Here is a 21,345-nt window from a genome sequence, read left to right on the forward strand (position 1 = left end):
ACGAGTAATAAAACGGTGCGTACAGGATGCCACATGCGTTTTTCGACATACCTCCGGTGATTGATCACTTCCCGCGTCTCTGCGTCCTGCACGCCCTTACTATTGTCGATGCCTTTCGGATAGTGGGTACTTCCTGTCATGTCCGCCTAGGGCCACCAGTGACTCCCAAGCCATTCGCGACAGAGCCGCAAGCTGTTTCAAAATAATATGGCACTGTGATTGAAACTGAAGTTTGCAGATGTACTTTACAAGGAGTTGTACTTTAGCTTATCGACGTGGATAAGCTTTAGCTTCCGTGGGGTGGCGCAGCAGTCGCTGGCCACACCACGGACCTTATGATGCGGCAGCCGCTCAAGTATGGTATCATAGTCCAATTATGTGGTGGCACGGTGGGGACTGAATCGACGGACAACTAGTAGCAATATTTTTTTAGGAGACAGAAACGACTCACCCAATCGGTAAACAACAAATCTTCTTGCCCAGCCTTGGATAGATGGCTAGTGGCCGACGAAGAACTGGTAGGACATAGCTTGCCAACATAACTTGGGGATCGACATCTACCTCACGACGGCTGCCAGTTGTTGCGGGGCTTGACATAATTTCTTGGGTGGCTCTGATATGTCCGAAATCAAAAGAACACGCTTTTGAGTAGACCCGGACACTTCGTTTCGATAAGCATTGAGTCCCCGTGCACATCTCATCGTACATTTATTTACTTATTCATCTTTCGCGTGGTGCATTTATCGCTGCCTTCATGTACCTCTTCTTGCCATAGAATCTCATATTAAGCTCTGTACTCCGACTGACGCGACAATGTGAAGAAGAAATACTTCTTACAGGCAAACGTATATCTATAGTATATGGTGATCGAAAGTGCAGCAAATATGCTATGTGTCCCACGCAACCTGGGTCAAAATTAAAATATATATATACAAGTGTCACTAGCTGGACAGGAGGAGGTAATGTTGTTTGCCGTCACTTGGAGCAAATCAGACAATTTTTTTCATTTCGCTTAGGAGGAGGAGGAGGAGGAGGAAAAACATTTATTAAGAAAACAAAAACAAGCAGGCGTCTTCCTGCTTGTGTTGGGAGGTGCCCTCGGTCCAGGGCTCCTGCGGCTCTTGCTGTCTCCCGGGCCCGCCGCACCAGTTGTTGCTGGTCACGAGGGTCCGAGCTAGTCAGCACGGCCTCCCACTGCTCGGGTGTGGGGTTGGGTATATGCGGGACTACCTGTATTTTGGGGCATGCCCATGTGGTGTGATATAGGGAAGCGTAGTCGTTGCAAAGGGGGCATTTGTACGAGTACAGTGCAGGGTGTATTGCGTGTAATCTATTTCGCTTAATTACATAATCAGTGATTATTAGTTAACTGCTCAAACATTATATTCAGAGCAAAGGCATCAAGGGGAGAATTGTAGACTATCCTAAAAGATTCCCGATCCAGCTTTCTGTTGCTCAATACGTGCTACGTAACAGTCCTTTCTCCAAGCCTGAGAAATCACGCGAAATATGAAAAAGTAACGCGGGACACCCAGTATACGATATATCCCCTGTTTCTTGAACCACGACAGCTCTCGAGGCTGCGGTGTGACGAATCAGAAGTTTTTGCTTGTTATTCACAAATTACAAATCACAAATTATTAATCAAATTATTGCGCAAGACATCGAGTACACTTGAGCTGCGTAGCTGGTATAGCGTATGGTTATAATGTAGGTATTTCAGAAATCTCGCACTAAAACAAAACTGTCGACTAATTGCTGTTTGCGACCGCGACCGCACTACGTCGGCCTTATGTCGCGACACAGTGCTATTGCAACTTCGCATTCTAGCCGGCGTGCTAGGAAATGGGGAAATGGTCTTACTGCGTTCTTGGGCCGAGGTCTCTGACCGATTATGCACCAGCGTGGTTGGACACCAAACATGGCCCGCCTATTGCCGACGTATGGCTGGCTGGATAAATAATAATGGATGGGAAAAATACGCCAATAACTCCCTCCTAAGTATTGCCAGTCGTCGGCCGTATCGCTTGTAACTTCCACAACATGTAGTGTCACCTCTTTCGCGCCCTTTCGTACCCGCTTATGACCCTCAACCCTTGGCAGGAATTGAACTACGTGTATAAACGACACCCAAGGAACGCAGTTGCTGCCCTTACGATGATGAGTCCTCTTGTGAGGCTTCCCTTGTTCTCTCCCTGCTGGTAACTTGAAGCCTCCATTTTCTTATGAACACTGTGTCTTGTTCGGATTGCTGCAATGTCATGTTACTTTATAGCGCAGCGCTCAAAATGAGAGCGTCGCCAACATTTCCTACAATCGGTGACAACCAAAAAATTTAGCACGAGCTCCGCTTATAAAACCACATTGCGACCACCCCCTGTACCTCCGCGCTCCATGACTTTCGTTCGCCGATACGCGCTCATGTTGAAAGAAGTTCGTCGCTGCCGTGAGGTGATGGAAATTAGCAAAAATAATTGACTGGATAATCTACATATTACTTTTGAGCTGGACAGTGGCATATTTATTAGCGGCTATATCACGTTCACGAAGAACACAGGTCAATAACCACACATACTGACCTATATGAACTAACGCCCGTGTGCTTGCGTTGTAGCGCGCGTTAAACAACCCCAGGTGGTCAGAATTAATCAGGAGCTCTCCACTACGGCGTGATTCATAATCAGAACTGATTTTGGCAAGAAAAACCCCAGAAAGATGACCTATATGAACTGAATTTCTTCAGTACGATTCGCTTGTTTCAAAGTGGTCGGCTACACGCGCAAGTTTACACATTGGCAGGGTGTGTCGCACGCAGACAAGATACTTTTGTATGCCACACTAAAATTACATGTTAACCTCGCGATAAACTCGCAAAGCAAGAGAACCTTTGGCTTCGCACTGAATGAAAAAGATCGTATTTCGTAGGTTTCCACTGTGGCGGTAATGATAGCTGAAACCTTTCTCGTCTGGAAAAGCGCGTTATTTACGGTAAGACAAGTACGCTTGCGATGCCTTCATGATGCACACATACAGTCACACAAATTTGCTGCGCGTAGTCTATCATGTCGGGGATTGCAGCTCAAATCAGCGTTCTTGTTGTTGCGGGAAACTGCTTATCTTGGTACCCTTTGTTGATTACGGCGTGCATGTCGGATACCCCCAGAAAACACGCACAGCAAGTCAAACTCAGTTGTTGCCGTCTCCCGAGTTATCATTCGATTTGTTCATCTCTGGTGATTACTCATTCCCAGCCGTCCTTGTAGTCAAGTGACTGATACATTCTCCTGCACTGCACGCACTCGCATCTTCGACGACAACGGCCACGATTGCCGAATTAAAGGCACGAAAAAGAACCCCCATAAAACCAAAACAAAAACAAGTCAGCCAAATTAACGGAGCTCTCTCAGACTCGCTCGCAAAATATATTCTTTGCTGAGGGCTGGCTCAGACTCAACATTTACTCAGCCGGGCTCATTCGGACTCTGCAGACTGACAAGAATTCTACTCATCTGGGCTCACTAGTATTCGGACCCACCATAATTCTACTCAGGCGGGCACTCAGATTCATGGGTCGGCATGAGTCTGGATGACTTGACTCGTGCGTGAGTTTGCCGGCCTTTGTCTATTAGAGCCAAGCAGTACGGCTGTGTTTAACTCAGAAAACGCGCAGCAGTGATTAGTTCCACTTTGTACTGCAAGAGTGTGAAAAAAATAGTAGGCTCAATCGACTTCACTGTGTAGCACGCAAACACTATAGGCGCACAGTTTATAGTGACGTGGGCGACTATATGCAGGTATTGCGACTCAGACTCGTAGTTCGCGCGGACGAGTCTTCTGGCTTCAGACGTCATTAATCAGGCGCGTCCACTCATAGGCAAATGCTTTTTTTCTCTTTCTTATTTCATGTTGTCATCTTTCTTCACATGTTAACGAAGCACTCTGCAAAAGCAAGTAACAAAAGTTGAAAATATTTTAAATACAATCAAAGAAATGGCCCAGTAAAACGCATAGTCCCCAGTCATATAAGCGTACTCTTTAATGCTGGTGGATTTAGACATTCTTCTTGACGGGTAAGGAGTACTTAAAATCATCATCATCACCATCAGCCTATATTTATATCCACTGCAGGATGAAGGCATCTCCCTGCGATCTCCAATTACCCCTGTCTTGCGCTAGCGGATTCCAACTTGCGCCTGCGAATTTCCTAACTTCATCGCTCCACCTAGTTTTCTGCCGTCCGCGACTGCGCTTCCCTTCTCTTGGTATCCATTCTGTGACTCTAATGGTCCACCGGTTATCCATCCTACGCATTACATGGCCTGCCAAGCTTCATTTTCCCCCGCTTAATGTCAACTAGAATATCGGCTATCCCCGTTTCTTCTCTGATCCACACCGCTCTCTTCCTGTCTCTTAACGTTAGGCCTATAATTTTTCGTTCCATCGCTCTATGTGCGGTCCTTAACTTGTTCTCGAGCTTCTTTGTTAACCTCCAAGTTTCTGCCCCATATGTTAGTACCCGTAGAATGCAATGATCGCACACTTTTCTTTTCAATGACAGTGGTAAGCTCCCAGTCAGGATTTGGTAATGCCTTCCGTATGCACTCCAACACAATTTTATTCTTCTGTAAATTTCTTTCTCATGATCAGGGTCCCCTGTGAGTAATTGACCTAGATAAACGTACTCCTTTACAGACTCTAGAGGTTGACTGGTGATCCTGAATTTTTGTTCTCTTGCCAGGCTATTGAGTAAAAAAGATACACTGCTCTACCACCAAGAGCGGTGGCTCGCCAGTAGCACTTTATATGCCGGTGTAAAGCTGTGTTTCATTGAATGTGTTACGACAGAGTCGACGACGGCGAATGATTCCCCGGCGCGTACTGCATAGAAGCACCATTTCCTCGACGAACGCTTGGAGCAGCTAGCTTAATAACATCCAGTCATCCAATAAGATTGCCTCCCCATTAGGCAGTCTATGAATTTGCCGTCTCGATATAAACAAAGCAATTTTGAATTTGGCCTATCTCATACCGGGTGCATCTCTTTCAACCGACGTCCCCGATATTTGACATGCGTGTGGCGGCGTACACTTATCTCGTTTCGTGATTGCCATTGTCATGGGAGACCGGGTAACTAAACGAAATTATTTATCATTTACAAGCTCCCCAGTTCACTGGACGCCCAGTTGAAAACGGCATCACATGCATGTGTCAAACAGCGTAAATAAACCCTTTTTGCTACACTGCACTCCACGCAAACTTTACACTCTCCTTTGCTTAGAAATGAAAAAAAGGAAATTCGCTATTCGAGTCGATATTCGCAGGTCGTTTTTCTCGAATATTCGTTTTTGATTAGAATTGAAAGTTTCAACATTCAAACACCCTTAATTTTAATGCATCTGGATAGAAGGTATTGCTATAATTTGCATTTACACTCAAGTAAATGAAATGAAAGGAAATAAAGTTACGAAGTGCGCCTGCGTATATGACATATGTCACATAAAAGGCTACAGATAAGCGGATTCACGAGAAAACGCGATACAAGCTTTCTATCCCACGATGTAAACTTTCAATTCGCAAATAAAACTGGTTTCTATCCTTTTATCGTGAGTGAGCGTAGTTGCACTGCTGCTCCGAGCTTCGCGCGAAACTGAGCCAATATCAGTGTCCGACGGGTCACTGGTCACGTAGATACATGCGGCCGTTGTAGCTTCAAGCATACTTGTAAAGCAAATTCTAGCGATAGGAACAAGGCTTGCCGGTACAAACAAGTACACGTCCAGAGTGCACACAGTCTAGATTTGTTGCGCGAGCAGAGGTATATCTGGCACGCGCCGGACTGGGCAAACAAACCAATTCATTGCGAGCAAATAAACTCCACGCTCAATCTCGACGCCACATCCGGCTTCCGATAAAAGAAGATAAGGTGTTATCTGCGTCCCGTGCTTTTCCACGGTATATTTTTTTATGTGTATTACGAGCATTGCGAACGTAAAAAAAAAAAGAAAGCACGGTTACATTGTTGTACGACAGTGAAGGGCGACTGCACTGAACCGCCCTCATGTAATAGGCAGTTTCAGCGTAGCGCTTCTAAGCGCGGCCGAACGAACGTAATGAAAGCTAACGGCACAAGATTAAAAATATTTGAGCACACACATAGCGTTAGTGTACGGCTGCAGTGTTGTCATACTTTAGCGATTTTGTCGCTAAATTTCATGAGTTTTGGGTCTGTTTAGCGACAATAATTTTTTTTCTATTTAGCGACTAGCGTCTTTTTTAGCGACACGACAAGACAATTTGGCCCCATTTTAGCTACTACAATGTTAAGCAAGTTTCCTTGAAAAACAATTTCCAGAACGCACTTTAACAATAAAGAGCTAGAAGTAGGCGGTCGAAAATGGCTTAACGCCCCGTGTGCTCCCTGACCATAATTCAAAAGTGGCCTCTACTCACGACGGTCGTACGTGGTCGTACGCTGCCGTCCGTTATCTTCATTTGTCCCACCAGGTATCTCCTAACTTCACTGAGTTTTCGGTGATAGCTGCAGTATAGCTTTCGTGCACGTGATCTCGTGGTGGGAAGGATGCCGAAAGTAAAGTATACTTGGAAATTCAGAGACAGTGGCTTAATTAAGGACTTACTTTTATGCAACGGGCTCCACTGCGAGTCGACGAAGGAAGGGCCGAACTTGCATAGTGTAAATATTGTCGATGTGGGCTTGCGTTCAAGTACTCCGATCTCCGAAAACACGCGCGAAGCAATTAAGAATCAAGAAGATGCCGCAGGCTCCTGGTACGTCGAAGCAGCCGCCGATCACGTTTCTGAAATCTAACACCGCTTCGGCGAGTGTGCATTGCTACGGCTGATCAACCATTGCATGTGATAAAGAGAGATCCTTCTGCGACAGTAAATAACTCGTAACACGCTTTTTTTTTAAACCGAATTATTCAATACTCTCAGCGGTCTAAACTGCGGTTAATGGAGCCGAAGGCGGCGGGTTCGTACATTGTCCTCACCAAATGCATGTTTTCCTTTTTAAGTACTTTATAAAACCCATTGGGGTGTGCATTATCGTAGTTGGTGCTGCAGTTTCATTAAAAATGTTCGATTGGTGAAATTTCGCAAACGTGTGAGTAAATTAAGTTACCAAAACATTATAAATTGTATGATGAGATTTTGAACGAAGGAGGTGAATAATGAAAGACAGATTAACCGTAATTTTCTCCCCTTCAAGTAAACATTTTTACTTTCATTTGTAAGGGCGTACGTATGTTGAAGTGGCTGGACGCGTTCACCTGAGACTGAATGCACCAGTTTCAAAACATTTGTTTGAAAGCCTTTCTCGCAGCTTTCCTAAAAATATAAGCTGCGTACAGCTTTCTAGTTGGTGAAAGGGTGAGAACACAGTGTTTGACCTGTAGAAAGGTCGCGGAATGGTCATCGATGTCTTAACATGACGAAGGGCATGGCCGCAAAACTTTATTCTCCTGTCAGGAGCGCCGCACACTTGAAAATTTGCAGGCATAACCTGATCAAATGCGTTTTCGTGCTTGGAAAATCAGGTTACTCACGCGTTTCTCAACCTTGCTGAATTTGCCACCTTACAATCGGAAGGCAAGAGCACAATTCCAGCTGTCATCATCTGTTGTTTTGTAAATGCGCACAGTGAAAGCCCTCTACACCCTTCTGATAAATTCATGGTTTATTCGTCACCTGTATGGGCATTAGATGAACGTGATTCGTTTCACTTGAAGATCTACGCCATGTTAGCCTATATTATAGTGTTCAAAATCACCTACATTGTGAAAAATTGACTGGACAGTTTTAGCGACAATTCCAGCAACATTGCAGCAAAATATAGCGGAAGTTTAGCGACTTCGTCACCGTTTAGCGACACGCCCTAGAAAGTTGGCAGCATTGTCCACGAGCGACTTATATATTTCACTTGCCACGCAGCTACACGGCAAACCACGAACAAGGGCATGATGAATCAAATAAAATCATGCCTTGTGTGCCAATTACTAATCAACATTGATTCGCCCTGCATGCAGTGACTGAATTAGGCTTGTTAGAAATGAGGATCGGTAGCGAAATGCAGCACATTCGCACAAGTGATAGGTTTTCTTTTTTAATTTTGAAACTTTTATTTTGTGCGTGTGAACTTTTTTTTTTTTAACCAAGGCAGGCCTACGTTTTGCTCCCTACAGTGGGTTCAACCATGGGTCGTGTCATATCGTTTGATCTGCTGCCCTCCACCGACCTACGAATTTGTTACAATGAACATCTATTTGTGTACATAGCCGTCACTAGGTGCCCTTTTCACGTTGTCATTATGCTCCCGGAAGCCTGCTACACAGGCATGAACTTGTTTGCTCTTACACGCCCTAAACGGCCACCAAGCAACTTAGCGTCGTTGACGACAAATAATATGCAGCTCAGAAACTTGCTTTCCTTATGCTTCTTGTTGTAACGGCTTTTGATTCAATCAGCGTTTTGTAGCGATAGCTGGTAACTGCTCCATCCACTCTTTGCCGTGTTCGTCTTTCGTCCAGTTTTCAATGTGTGAAGGGACGACTTTCAAGGAATCCGCACAATATGGACGTATAGAAATGAAACTTTTAAGGTATTGAGTAGGCCCAGAATATATATGGCGAAATCATCAAGCTCCTAAATAGTAAAATTGTAGTGAATCTTGATAGGGCGGGTGGACTCCCTGGAGGAGGCAGCTGAAGCTGTTCTTGGTGAACGCCTGTCAGGAGTGTGCAGAGTTGCTTATAAAATATTCTATCCCCTTCAGCCATGAATTACAATAAATCGCAGACTAATGTGTCAAAGATACGTAAATTAATCCAAAGTACCACTGACTGTATTGAAAAAAAAAATTAAATGGTATGACAATTTTTAGTGGGTCACACTATCATTGCATTTAGACCACACCAAGTATATAAGCAGAGGATTCAATTCACTCGCAGCTCAACGCCTATAACTTTTTTCCCCCTCTCAACCACTGGGCATAACTGACGAAAACAAGTTGGGTGCACGAATATATACACCGTGAATGGATGGGCTATATGCGCCAGTGGCCATGCAAAATAACTTTTCACTTGTCCGACGATCATTAATGTCATCGCAACTCAGCTGGCGACTCTTCCACGTTGATATGCTTCATTTCTTTCGACCACTACCCTGAGAACGAAGGTCAAGAGCGGGGGAACAAGTTCGCGCGGGACCTCGACCTCCAGACGAGCCTACGCCACTGCTTCACCGTGAATCCCCCCGTCGTTTTCTCGGAACGTCCTGCATCGACGCTCTCTCACTTCTCGCGCGCACAGCTGTCGGTGGTATCGGCCGTTTATCGAACTGCTTTCCTAGAATAAGGACGATATGGTTTGGCGTAAGCACTGAAAAACTCATTAATCAGAAAAAAAAAAAAAACTCGCGAGTGGAAAGCAGTACTACTTTTCGCTCGTGTTGCAGATACAATCTTTTTCCGAAAATCGACACTTCAGAATCGAAATCGAACAGAATCGAGTGTTCGGTGGTCCTTTTGGATATATGATTTCCAGCTGAAATTGCACGTCCGAAAAGACGGGAATTTTGTTATACTGATCAGCCTTTCAACTCCTTAGGCAGTGCAATATCATCATTGTTGACGCGGGCAATGTTTGTCATCAGACGCGTAGAAGACACTGTTCTGGTTACGGAAGGTGAAAGCGCATCTGCGAGTATTATTGCAACAGGACTTGCTATAGATTTCGGGGCAAAGTGAGACTTACGTTACATGTTAGCTATATACAGGGTATCCAAGCTACCATGCATCGCGTTTTAAACAAAAAAGGCACGGGGCATTTTTTATATACGAAGATAACCAAGCGCATATTGTTCACAGTCGAGTAGAGCAACCGCCAGTAATTATTTTGTTGATGCCATTCATTTAATTAATTGCAATTAGTTATTTTTTAATTACTGCTTTGAATGACGTGCTGTCAATGAAGAACTTGTAGAAAATTGAAAAGAACCTAAACTGGCATGTTTTCAGCCAGATACTTTTTGCCCGTTTAAATTTTCCGGCTGATAAAGAAATGCCATGAGAAATGAAACGTCACGTGACTAACCGTCTGCTCGCATCAGAAAGCAGCGCATTCAAACCCGCTTCACAGGAGTTAGTGAGCGATTTGTCGCGCCGCACTGTCACGGGTGGGGCACCCCAGATAAAGCGCTAGCTCTGCCACTAACTGGTACGGAGCTTGTGGCGCTTCGTCACCTCCAGCCGAGAAATTATTTGTTTCTCCTTCATGAAATTATAAATGCACATTTCCAAATGGTATTTATTAAGGTCCCTCGGAACGCGCGTTAGCACGTAGCGGGCCGTTGCCACGTCGGTACAGAAAGGCCGAGCCTCTCTGCTGCGTCGCGGGCCCGATGGACAGCCTATAGCTGTGCTTTAAGATCGGGGCTGCTTAGGGCAGCCTCCCATTTGGACGACGTGACGCCGTTTGCCGTCGCGTAACGCGGGACACCGCCAGAGCATGTGTTGCAAGTCAGCTAGGTCTGAGCATAGCTCGCAAACATTGGTCGATTATATCTCTGGATAGATTCTGCGTAACAGTGCGGGGTTAGGGTATGCCGCGACCTGGAGTAACCTGAGTGTCAACGCCTGTGGTCTGCCTAGTTTCCTATGTGGCGGAGGATATCATCTCCGACCCATGTAAAAATGCTTGGTAAGTTCGTTATATGAGGAGGGAGGGTCCCGATTGTCCATAACATCAGCGCCGCGCCACGCGGTAGCTACGCGGTCAACGACTCCTCGCGTAGCTCTGTGGGCCGACTCGTTGAGGTTGGGCGGGGCGCCCTCGATCTGCCCCATGTGTGCGGGAAACCAAATGATCGTGTGCGACTTGATGTCCTTGTCCCGCAGAATCCGCAAGACCTGCTCCGAAACGGTGCCCTTGGCGAACGCTCGGACGAGTAAAAAAAAAAAAAAAATCAGTTATATGTCTTTGAGATACTCTTCACTACACTCGTTCTTTAATATTCCTTAATATTTTCTAAGTTTCCTATTTCTTATTTTGGTTTTGCAAGTATACTACCGTACGCCCATACGTTTATTTAGCTAGATCGAAACTAGATCGTGCTTTTTTTTGTATTTTCACGTATATTTTTTGTTCTTGCAATACTACTTGTTTCTTGGTCACTCCCCCATAGTGGGTTTGGGCCATATTGTTTGAGGAAATCATCATTACAATCGTAATAAACGAAAGATCATGGCGCCTGTGCAAATTCTCCAGCTTGACCCGCAGTGGTCATGGGGAGACGTTCCCATCATTAGGAAGGCATGATTATACGGGCAGACCGGGCAAAATTGAGGGGGAGCGGCGGGGCACAAGGCCATGTCTTCAACATCGTTGCCACCGAAAGAAGGTGAGTGCAGCGGAGCGTGCACCTTACGAACGTGTGTCCATGTGCGCTTGTTTTCTCCGGTGGCATGCGACTATTATCGGCGTTAACGAGTCGGTGCTCACTTTTATAGCAAACGGGAATAGGCTGTCGTGGAGTAATCGTTATTTGGAAGACGCTGTTTCAAATCGTCTGGTGCCCGCTTAATGACTGTGCGTGTGCGTGTGCAGTTAAGCGGCAAACGTGCTTTGTAATTACCATGTAATTACGACTTCACCAGGCGTTGGATGCTAACTATGTTGCAAATTTTCGCAGGCATCTTCGCGATCAGGAATGAAACGGACTACTGATACTTATAGTCACGGGACAGTTGTGCCAGGACGAATAAGTATACAAACTAATTTGCCTGGCATGGTGATGCCGTCAGAAGTAAAATATTGAGGTGGTCTCGGGCGAGTTTTTTTCTCGGGGCGAGAAAGTAATCGAGTTGTCTGGCTGCGGGGCGCCTCAGAAACTCCCACAGACAGAACACAACTCCTTCCAGTGTGCTTTCGCCTTTCGTGTGTTTTCATAGCTCATCCGTGTTTAAGATCACGCTGTTTGTAATGCGTCAGCGTGCGGTTCAACTAGTTAATGATAATGCTTTCGACTAAACTTGGTGCTTTGTGTCAATAGGGAAGTCATTATTTATAGACCAAAGTCGGTTTCGCTATTTTTGAGGCCCCTTCTCTGGCGGTCGCAAATGTCGATGACGTTAGCTTAAGTTATCGTATTGCTGCGTATCGTGTATTGGACTAAGGAAAACAAACTCGGACCGGGAATCAGTGACGACAGGGTCACAAATGCCGCAAGACGACAGCCATGTGTAGTCCTGCGCGAGATATTTACACATGAGCGCTTGCGGTACACGGCCAGTTTGAGGGAAATGCAGCCGGTCTTCTGACAACAAAAAGCCGTTCCGGCCAGGTGGTATTTCTGACGCTGCTAGCAAGCCAGCTGTACGATTACAGTGCAACGCTCTCGTGAGAGACTGAAGCCAGTTCATTTCGCGCATAACAGACGAAAAAAAAAAAAGAAGGGAGGAGGATTTTTTTTTTTTTTTTGGGGGGGGGGGGGGGGGAGTTAGCTGTGTTAGCGTTAGCTGCGGGCCGGTCAGGAACACCACTCTGCTGTAACCGTGTGGTGCCTTAAACTTACTGGCTTCAGCAAAAGGGCGTCGAACGTCTGGTGGAACTAGTACGCTGTGTTAAAAGTTCAGTAAGTTTCACGGAAAGTCGAAGAAAATTGCTACGTGGAAGCAAAGCCGACCTCCTCTATACTAACTCGGAGATTAAAAAAAAAAAAAACGAGAAAAAAACAACAACCAGAAAACGCGCAGTTGTAGTACTCAGTAGGTGGCGCCGTTAAATGGTTCAGCTATTGCCTGTTCGGGCAAAGTGTAGCTCATGCACTTTGACTACTGCGGGAGCGAACGTGACACGCAGTGGATGCGCCACGGGCGCCAGCTCTCAAGCACAGCAGCCAGCGATCGATCCTCATACATAGCCCGCTCACTGTCTTGTGCGATTCACCAAGACGTTAGCCCTTCTGAGCCTCCAGTTGCAAATTTTGATCTGGTCGTTCGCCGACATAGGACGTATAGCGGCGGGTATTCCGTTCCTCTTCCCTGTGTGCTTGTTACCTGTGAGCGTGTCGAAGTTGGGAGTTATACCTGGGCAACTCTCCGCTTCCACCTGGGAGGAAGGAAAGATTAACCGTGATAAAATTGGGGGGAACCAGAAAACGCCGGCGCAGCGCGTGATCATGTCGCGGTTGGTTTTTTTACCGCCTCCCATCGTCGCCGCTCTCAACGTACGCTCTCCCGAAAGGACAACGGGCGTGACCGCGCAGCGTGCGGCTGCCGCACTCGTGCTTGGCAATGAAGAAAGCGACCGACGTTGAAAATGTGCACAGCAAAGCATCCCAACAAGTGCGCATATTGATGAAAACCTAACGGGAACCAAGCACATTGGTCCGAGGCACGTGCCAGGCCAACGTGTTGAGAGAGGAAAAAGCGAAGGGATGGCTTTACACAGAGTGGGCTCTCGTGAAAGCTGGCTGCCTGACGCAATTTTTTTTTTCACTTCCTCCAAGGCCCCGACCCTGCGCCACGGATCATAACGCCACAGTGTGGCTAGCGGGAATAAGTGCGCTGTTTATGGGCGCCTAATGTGAACCCGAGTTTGAAACCCCTGCTCTATAAACGGTCCAGAGGATCTCAAACGTTAAATAGGAGGCATGGTTTGTAAACTGAAGCACCGTTACAATAACTCACTGGGCCCGCTTAGCCCAGTAAATCAGGGAAGTGCATTCAAGAGGAGCGTACACAAAAAGGAAAATAGAGGGTGCGATGGTCATTAGGGAATGTTTCTGTCATTTGTAGAGAAAGTTGTTTTTCAACTGTTGTTGCAACTAACTGCTCCATACCATACTTCTATGGTAGATAACGCGTATAATTTATTTAATTGTGCCTTTCGTTCTTCACAGGAAAGAAACATCATGTAAGTACGCCTCAGTTGAAAGGGGACCGTTCCACTTATAGCGTATGCCTACTTATAGCGAATAGCTGTCTGTGTTGCGTTGGCCTTATTCTTTTCTTATCTTTTTTATACTTGGAAACATGGCTACGCGCAGGATATTAATCGTACACTAAGAAATATCACCTCAGCCAGACCCGAACCTGGATTCATTGCTTGAGATACGGGCATTGCGCTGTGAAGCTAACCCCACAGCTCTTAAGGCACCGCACGAATTGGTATTGCTAGCTGCGAAAATGCCTCCGAAATCTCCGGCGTGGCCTGTCGCTCCGCACGGGAGATTTCGGAAGCTCATGTCAGCTCTTATGAGTCGCATCGCGCACACTAGTTGTCAGTGCGAAGCTACCGACAAGCGGTGCAAAGCACATCTCACTCTTTAGGCCGCGACATTGGTAATGTGTCAGAAACGGAGGGATCGTCGGGAACAAGCAAAATACACGGTGGAAAATATTTGAGACAATATAGATGAAGATATTGGCTAAGACGTGCGCCTCGCTCAATTAAAAATTTTCTGTATCTGAAAATTTATTCTCTGTCTATACCGCCATGTTCCCGCTTCGTTCGTCTCATATGCATTGGATATAGCGTCTCTGTGATTTTTATTCAACATCTGTACTTGTCTGATTGCATTTACACTAACTTACATATGAAAACCGACGACAGTACGTTGTCAGGACGGATTTCTCTAAACGTTTTTTCTGCTCGCTTCATTGTGTGGCACCGATGTTCGTGTCTGAAACAAAAAATAAATATAGAGAAAGATACAGCGAAACGAAAGAAAGCAGAACGATTCGAAAAAAAAATACTTTCGGGTTACTAGACATCAGTGCAATTATATCACAGTTACATGTCGCATCTGTGGAAAGGGCTTTGAATGCACCTCTTGGTTAACTAGTATCTATTACATACACACGTGAACGACAGATTTGGTGGTCTTCCAAGCTCCAGTACCCTCTACGTTCAAGAACTGCACGAGTTCTTCGTACCCAAAGGGCCAATATAATGGAACTGCGAGATAGACATTGCTGTATTTAATATAGTTATGGTGACATGTCATCGTGATAATTATGCAGGCTGCTTACGTTTTACATGCCAAAAGAAATTTGATAGTTTTTTTCTTCCACTGCGAAACTTGAGAAGATCGTGAACAAGGGATCTGTACAGATCCCTAAACGTCCATTTGTGTTTTTCCCATTGGTCGGTGACTTAGTGTACTAATTCAACTTGAGAAAGCGACAAAGAAGGGTCAAAATACTTGGTCGCATTTCGTTCTGTTTTCTGTAATGCTTTTCTACATAGAATTTGTTGTGTTTTATTCTTGTTATACACAATTTCAATTTTGGTTAATGGGTGCTGCCACATTGGGCTACTTACTATACGTATTTTCTTTCTTTAATTTTCAGAACATGGAATGCGTTTATGTAGCCATTTTCACGTATAAGAATTGACCATTGCACCGTGCATTGGTTGTTACAGTTATTAAGCGCCCGTGTTAAAGCCCAACAGTCCACGTTGGCGGCACTCCGACGCTTCTGAAAAATATAAGTGCTTCAATATGGGTGTTTACGTGCTACAATCTAGTATAACGTAAGCAAGGGCGTAATTAACACATTGTATATTCACAGTTATGTTCACCTGGTTAGATACCCACGCCGGCCACGTAGGTATACAGTCGAGAGAAAACGTCTGGGGACCAGAGGCGTCACTAATTTTTTCTTTCTTTCTTAGCAGCCTAGTCATAAAGGCTGAAATCAGTTGGTACTGCCTACGTGCGCCTGTTTCACCAGTGTCATGCATTAAGACAATTTCACATTGCAAGGCTGTGCAGGAAAAAAAAACTATTTTTTTTTTATTGCTGACGTCGTGGTCTCTATAGACTATTTTGCTGCCGACTGTGCATACGTATATGCGCGCGAGCAGGAGTGAACTGGCGAACTGTTTTCGTTGCGGCCGATCAACTCGCTAGTCCCGTGTAAACAATGGGAGTGTTACGGATGCACGCTATCGGAATGCCGTGCGGAGCTCTGCTTCATCGGCGATTTATCTCGCTGCACGATAAGAGCCCGCCGGCTGGTCTCTCTCGTGACCCTCGTTATCGCCTCGTGCACAAACGCACCGGGGGCGAGTCTCGAGTGCGCGTTTCTCTCGCAGTCGAGAAGACAGCAAATGTTGACGCAAGCTCGGCATTTCTTCAACATGCTCGCGCAGCCCGTGTTGGCATATGGGACCATAAAGCTTGGCGCACGACTGTTTGCCGTTTGCGTTCAGCTTAATATACGTCGACACGAAGGAAAAAGAAAGAAAAAGAAAAGTTTCCTGGGATTCGTTGCGCTGAAATTAATATTAGAGGACGAAAAAAAAATGCTGGACTTTTTTATTAGGCAGAATAATCCAGCTACTTTTCACCGCCAGCGTTTTTTTTTTTTTTAAACTCGAGCAATCATTACTGAAATACGCAAAATTTGGGTTGAATTCGCGCCTACTCCTCCACTACATGGTGTCTCGCGACATTCATTACTACTATATACTATGGCTCCATCATTCGAAAATCCATCGGAGATAGAAGCACAGTGAAGGGGTTCAATGACTTGTGTGAGACTACTAAAAAAACTTACAACTTCGATATACGTATATAACAGACCTGGGCCGGAACCGAGACAGTGAACTCACGATGAGCTTAAAGGAAAAGTATGTTGCGATAGTCGAAACTGATGCGGAAACGTCCAGCTGGTTCAGGCTGTGTAGTCTGACTGGTTCATTTCTACGCTTTCAGTATCGTAGATGATGAGGCTGTGCTGGAACAACTGCGATTAATGGAAAGAGAAATAGGTTGCGTCGGAGGCATTTAGTTTGAAAGAAATAGTAGCAGGTGTCACGAACAATTCAGCGCCATTACCGGTCAGTACTCCATGAGGCACTTGCTTCGAAGTGAACCTTTCCTTGCAAATCTTCATTTTTGCAAGCTCTCGCAGTCAAAATTTCACAATCATTCGGCCCCGAAATTCGGCAGCAGGAAATAACAAAGTTGCTTAAGCATACTAACGCTATGCGTATTTCCTATAATTTCCTCATTTCCACATTTATTCATGCCTTTTCTGTATATTCATTAAACAATCAAATGTAGTGCAAAAGTCGGCGACCAATGTTTAAAACGTTTCCAATATCATCAAATCAATCACTCACTCAATCAACCAACAGCACCGTTGAACGCGTAATGCGCGGCTAGGAGGCACACACAAATCTTTTTTCTTGCACGGCACTTACAGTTCGTGGCGTTTGTGATTAATATTCGCAAAATGCAGTGTTTTGGTGCCTGTGACCAGCTCGCGCCCTCAAGCCTAGCGCTGTTTGTCCATCCCTAGATTTCTCTGCCCTCGTGTTGCTTTTCTTCTATGAGTGGTGACTTTGGAAGTGATCACACCTTGTTCGCATTGATGTGGTTGCAGACCGGAGGAGGACTGCTGGAACGTCTCGACAAGGGCGTCGTGATCGGCGATGGCGGCTTCGTGTTCGCGCTGGAGAAAAGGGGCTACGTCCAGGCCGGCCCCTGGACCCCCGAAGCGAGCATCGAGCACCCGGAGGCCGGTGCGTATTATCAATCAATCAATCAATCAATCAATCAATCAATCAATCAATCAATCAATCAATCAATCAATCAATCAATCAATCAATCAATCAATCAATCAATCAATTTTCACATCGAAGAGCAGAGAACCCGTAGAAGCTCTACAGAGCTCGAGAGGTCTTCCTAGCCCCCTCTACAGTATACAGATCGACGTCGTATGGAAATGCCGCAGTGGCGCAGTGCCTATGGCGTTCTGATGCTTATCCCGAGGTCGAGGGTTAAGCATCAGCAGAGGGTTAAGCAAAAAACGCGCTCGCGTACTCAGATTTAGGCGCACGATAAAAACAAAAAAAAAAAAAAAAAAAACGCACAGGTGGTCAAAATGAACCCGGGGCTCGAATTCTTAAGGTTTTACGTGGGAAAACCAACGATCTGAATATGAGGCACGCGTCCGTATAGTGGGCGACTCCGAATTAATTTTGACCACCTGGGGTTCGTTAACGCGCACCTAGATCTGAGTACACGAGCGCGTTCTTGCATTTCACCCGTCATGTTGAGCCTTTAGTTCCTTTCGGGAATAATGTAGTCTCTTTTTACCGGTAAGCTATTAACCAGGACCAAGAAACAGCTGTCCAAATCTCATGTCATTACAAGAGGCTTGCGCCTGAACTTTCATTTTCAAGGCTGTCTTCTTTCGTTCTTGCGTCTTTTTTGGCTTACTAGGACTCTAATCACGATTAAACTGACGTTTATGGCATTCCCTAAATATAATATACTTAATAGAGCTTGATGTAACCTTAGCTTAACCTTCCTCTTTAGCGTAGTTTTAAACAATGCTGAGAAACTTATGGGGTATTTAGGATAAACACTACGCAGCGAGGATCGAAGCTTGATCCTCTGCATTCTGACATGATATGAACAATTGTTTCCGTTAAATTTCATGTACGTCATCTTGTTAGGAACATTTCTTTTTTGAAGTATTAAGTTGTCTGAAGCTAACCGATATTCAAAAACTATTTGGTAATTGACTGGCTTTACCTTGATAACATTGTCTTCTTTTTGCTTGAGATAACACAAACTTTAGGAAGCATTAAACTAGTGGCACCCGAAACTATAAGTTGCCACTAGCGAATATATCGTCTGGCCATTGCGCATGCGCTGAAAGCTAACTGCTTTCTTGGCTTTGTATTATAGCGTGGGTGCGCTTAATCTTGGCGTAATCAAATGTGGCAGCACCCATCGAACTGAAGGCTCTCGTCTAACCCTGAAAATGACCTGAATTATGACTAACACGTAACGATATTAAGAAGCAGGTTACATTGTAGGGCTATCGCTTTATCTCATCTTACGTAAATGACAAATATTGAACGGTAAATCACCGCTCTACTCGAGGCAGGTTGTCGATGCGAGAGCTCGTATAGGCCTAAAGTGAGAAAATTTCGGCTGGCGTACCATGACCTTGAATTGCCTTGGCTGATGACGACTGCTTGTTTCTGTTGATCTCGCCTCAGCCTCATTGATAACTATTACATCCCAGCTAGAGTTTTAAACGCGTAATAAGTGTGCGTATTACAGTAATTGATCATTTTGTTCACAGCAGTATTTCTAAAATTTCCTTTTTCACTTGTAAGAGCGCTTGAAAGTGCATGCCCAACTCTAACGTAAGCCGGGAACACCATACTAAAAGGCATCCAAGCGAAGCTGCCTCAGGAACGGGAAGCGGTCGCTGGTGGGGGCATCCTAACTCTGGGATTTCTATCTCAAGCAACCTACGCCGAAACTTTAGCTTGGAAACTGATGGCAGACCCGGCTTTGCTCTGGTTTGCACTGCGTAGCTGATGCAGGCGATCCATTTCTTTCTTTTCTCTCCCCTCATGCCAGTCCGCCAACTTCACCGAGAGTTCCTGCGCGCGGGATCGGACGTGATGCAGGCGTTCACCTTCTACGCTAGTGACGACAAGCTCATCAACCGTGGCAACCTGGCCGGCCAGCACTACACGGTACGACGCGTGGCTATTCATCGGCCACGTATTCCCCAAACTTTTCGTACAAACTCGTCGTTCACGCATTGTGTACTATATGAACTCTTCAACTCGAGGTGAAAGAGCATACCACTTCTCTGGACTGTTGAGCATGAATGCAAAGAGCCTGTACTGCCGTTTCTGCAGTGCTTATGAGCGGAGGCTATTGCTGGACCACGACACTCCAGAGGGCGTTACGGCGATGCCCAGCTCAATCTGGTAGATTCGAATGGTCGCTTTCGAGCGCTCTCTAGGTGCGGTTTATATTGAACTGGTCAAAATCGAGCGCTCAGTACACATTCGACTGGTTCATTCAGAGCGGCGTGCTCAAGATCAGAGCGTTCGGAGGCGCTGTCACCTTTGAACAGGGAGCGCGATCGTGATCCAACAGAATCTCGGTCACGTGACTATCCCGATTGCTCTGGGAGCAGCAGAACGTTCGGCTGGACAAGGCTTTATCTGGCTTCAATATCGAGAAGGCTACGCGTCGCTGCAAGCCGATTTGAAGTAAAGTCCCTATATAAAAGTACCACCATCCTTTGATCAACGCCGCTTCGCTCTCTCTTGTATCTCCGATTGGACGATGAAAGCCCTCACATTTGCAACACTTTTACCCTCTATATATATAACCATAGTTTTACAAGTGCAGTTTCCAGTGAATTACACGAAAAAAAAACAATGTAACTATTAGCCTTGAGGCATTATGCGTCATTCTTTTCCGTACACGGAAACAACTTGGAAACATGCTTTTTGTTCCGCGTAGCAGACTGATACCGCACGTGACCGGAAGTTTCTTGGGGGCGGCACGCTCGCTGCTGTTATCGCGAGCATGAAACCGTCTTACATCCTTCAAGAAAGTGTCTGTACACCCCTTAAAAACAGGTGTCACACAAGATTATCGCAGATTGTTAGACATTTACCTATAGTATACCCCGAAGGCACTGGCAAGGCTGCAGTGTGTTACAGTGTGAGGTTGTTACCTGATATTCATGGGCTCAAACCCGTCTGATTGCCCTACTAGTTATTGTTACTTATTTATGATAAATTATTCGTCCTTTGATCGAGCACGTGCTGTGTAGTTCTGAAACGTCAAGCTACAGAAATTATGATGCTCCGTGCGAAATGCATCTGTTTTATTTAGCTGCTTGGTCGTCCAAACACACTTTCTTAAAGATGTAGCAAGGCGTTTTTATTGGCACCTTAAACGATATCGCCTGGCAGCAAGCGCTGTCTATATAAGGACCGTGTTTGCACTGCATTCAAGTTCACAGAAAGAGTGTGCACACATATACATAAATGAGCCGTATTAGCATACACGTAATGACTGATAACGTCTCTACTTTAACGAGCATCAGCACGTGCGCGCGTCGCACGAGTGACTAATGTAAAAAAAAACAACCTTGAATACGTAATTTACAGGAAATAAGTTATCGCAAGCTCGAGCAGCAAGTTTAACCATAAGGGACATCCACCACTGTTTCGTAGATCATGATGAGATGCGAAAATAACGAAACAAGAAAGACAGTCTGGGCACATGGGCACCGACTGTTAACTAATAGCATTACTTGGAATGGTTCGAAACACAGTACTGTGAAATCCCGTGCCTAATTATTCATGCTACTTCTATTTACATTGTTCTCGATAGAACAACGAAAAGAACCAGAGAACTTGTAGAACTCTTGTGTCTCAAACAGGACACCCGCTTTCAAACTTCCTACGTCATTAGTTGTCTCAATTGAACGCTTTTCTGAAACGAAAAATTGTCATCCGCCCGAACGTAGCCCGAAGC

At 45.4% G+C, this 21,345-nt stretch overlaps 1 protein-coding gene across 1 annotated transcript in view; it reads left to right on the plus strand.

The window, feature by feature from the left end:
- The window catches only part of LOC119442634 (betaine--homocysteine S-methyltransferase 1), a 31,302-nt gene that overhangs the window by 803 nt on the left and 9,154 nt on the right, over window positions 1-21,345 (plus strand). The window contains exons 2-3 of the mRNA XM_037707578.2: window positions 17,417-17,555; window positions 19,417-19,535. Of these exons, the coding sequence (XP_037563506.1) occupies window positions 17,417-17,555; window positions 19,417-19,535 (258 nt within the window). The remainder of the gene's footprint in view (window positions 1-17,416; window positions 17,556-19,416; window positions 19,536-21,345) is intronic.

The sequence above is a fragment of the Dermacentor silvarum genome, chromosome 2 (genome assembly GCF_013339745.2).
Source record: "Dermacentor silvarum isolate Dsil-2018 chromosome 2, BIME_Dsil_1.4, whole genome shotgun sequence".
NCBI classification, from domain to species: domain Eukaryota; kingdom Metazoa; phylum Arthropoda; class Arachnida; order Ixodida; family Ixodidae; genus Dermacentor; species Dermacentor silvarum.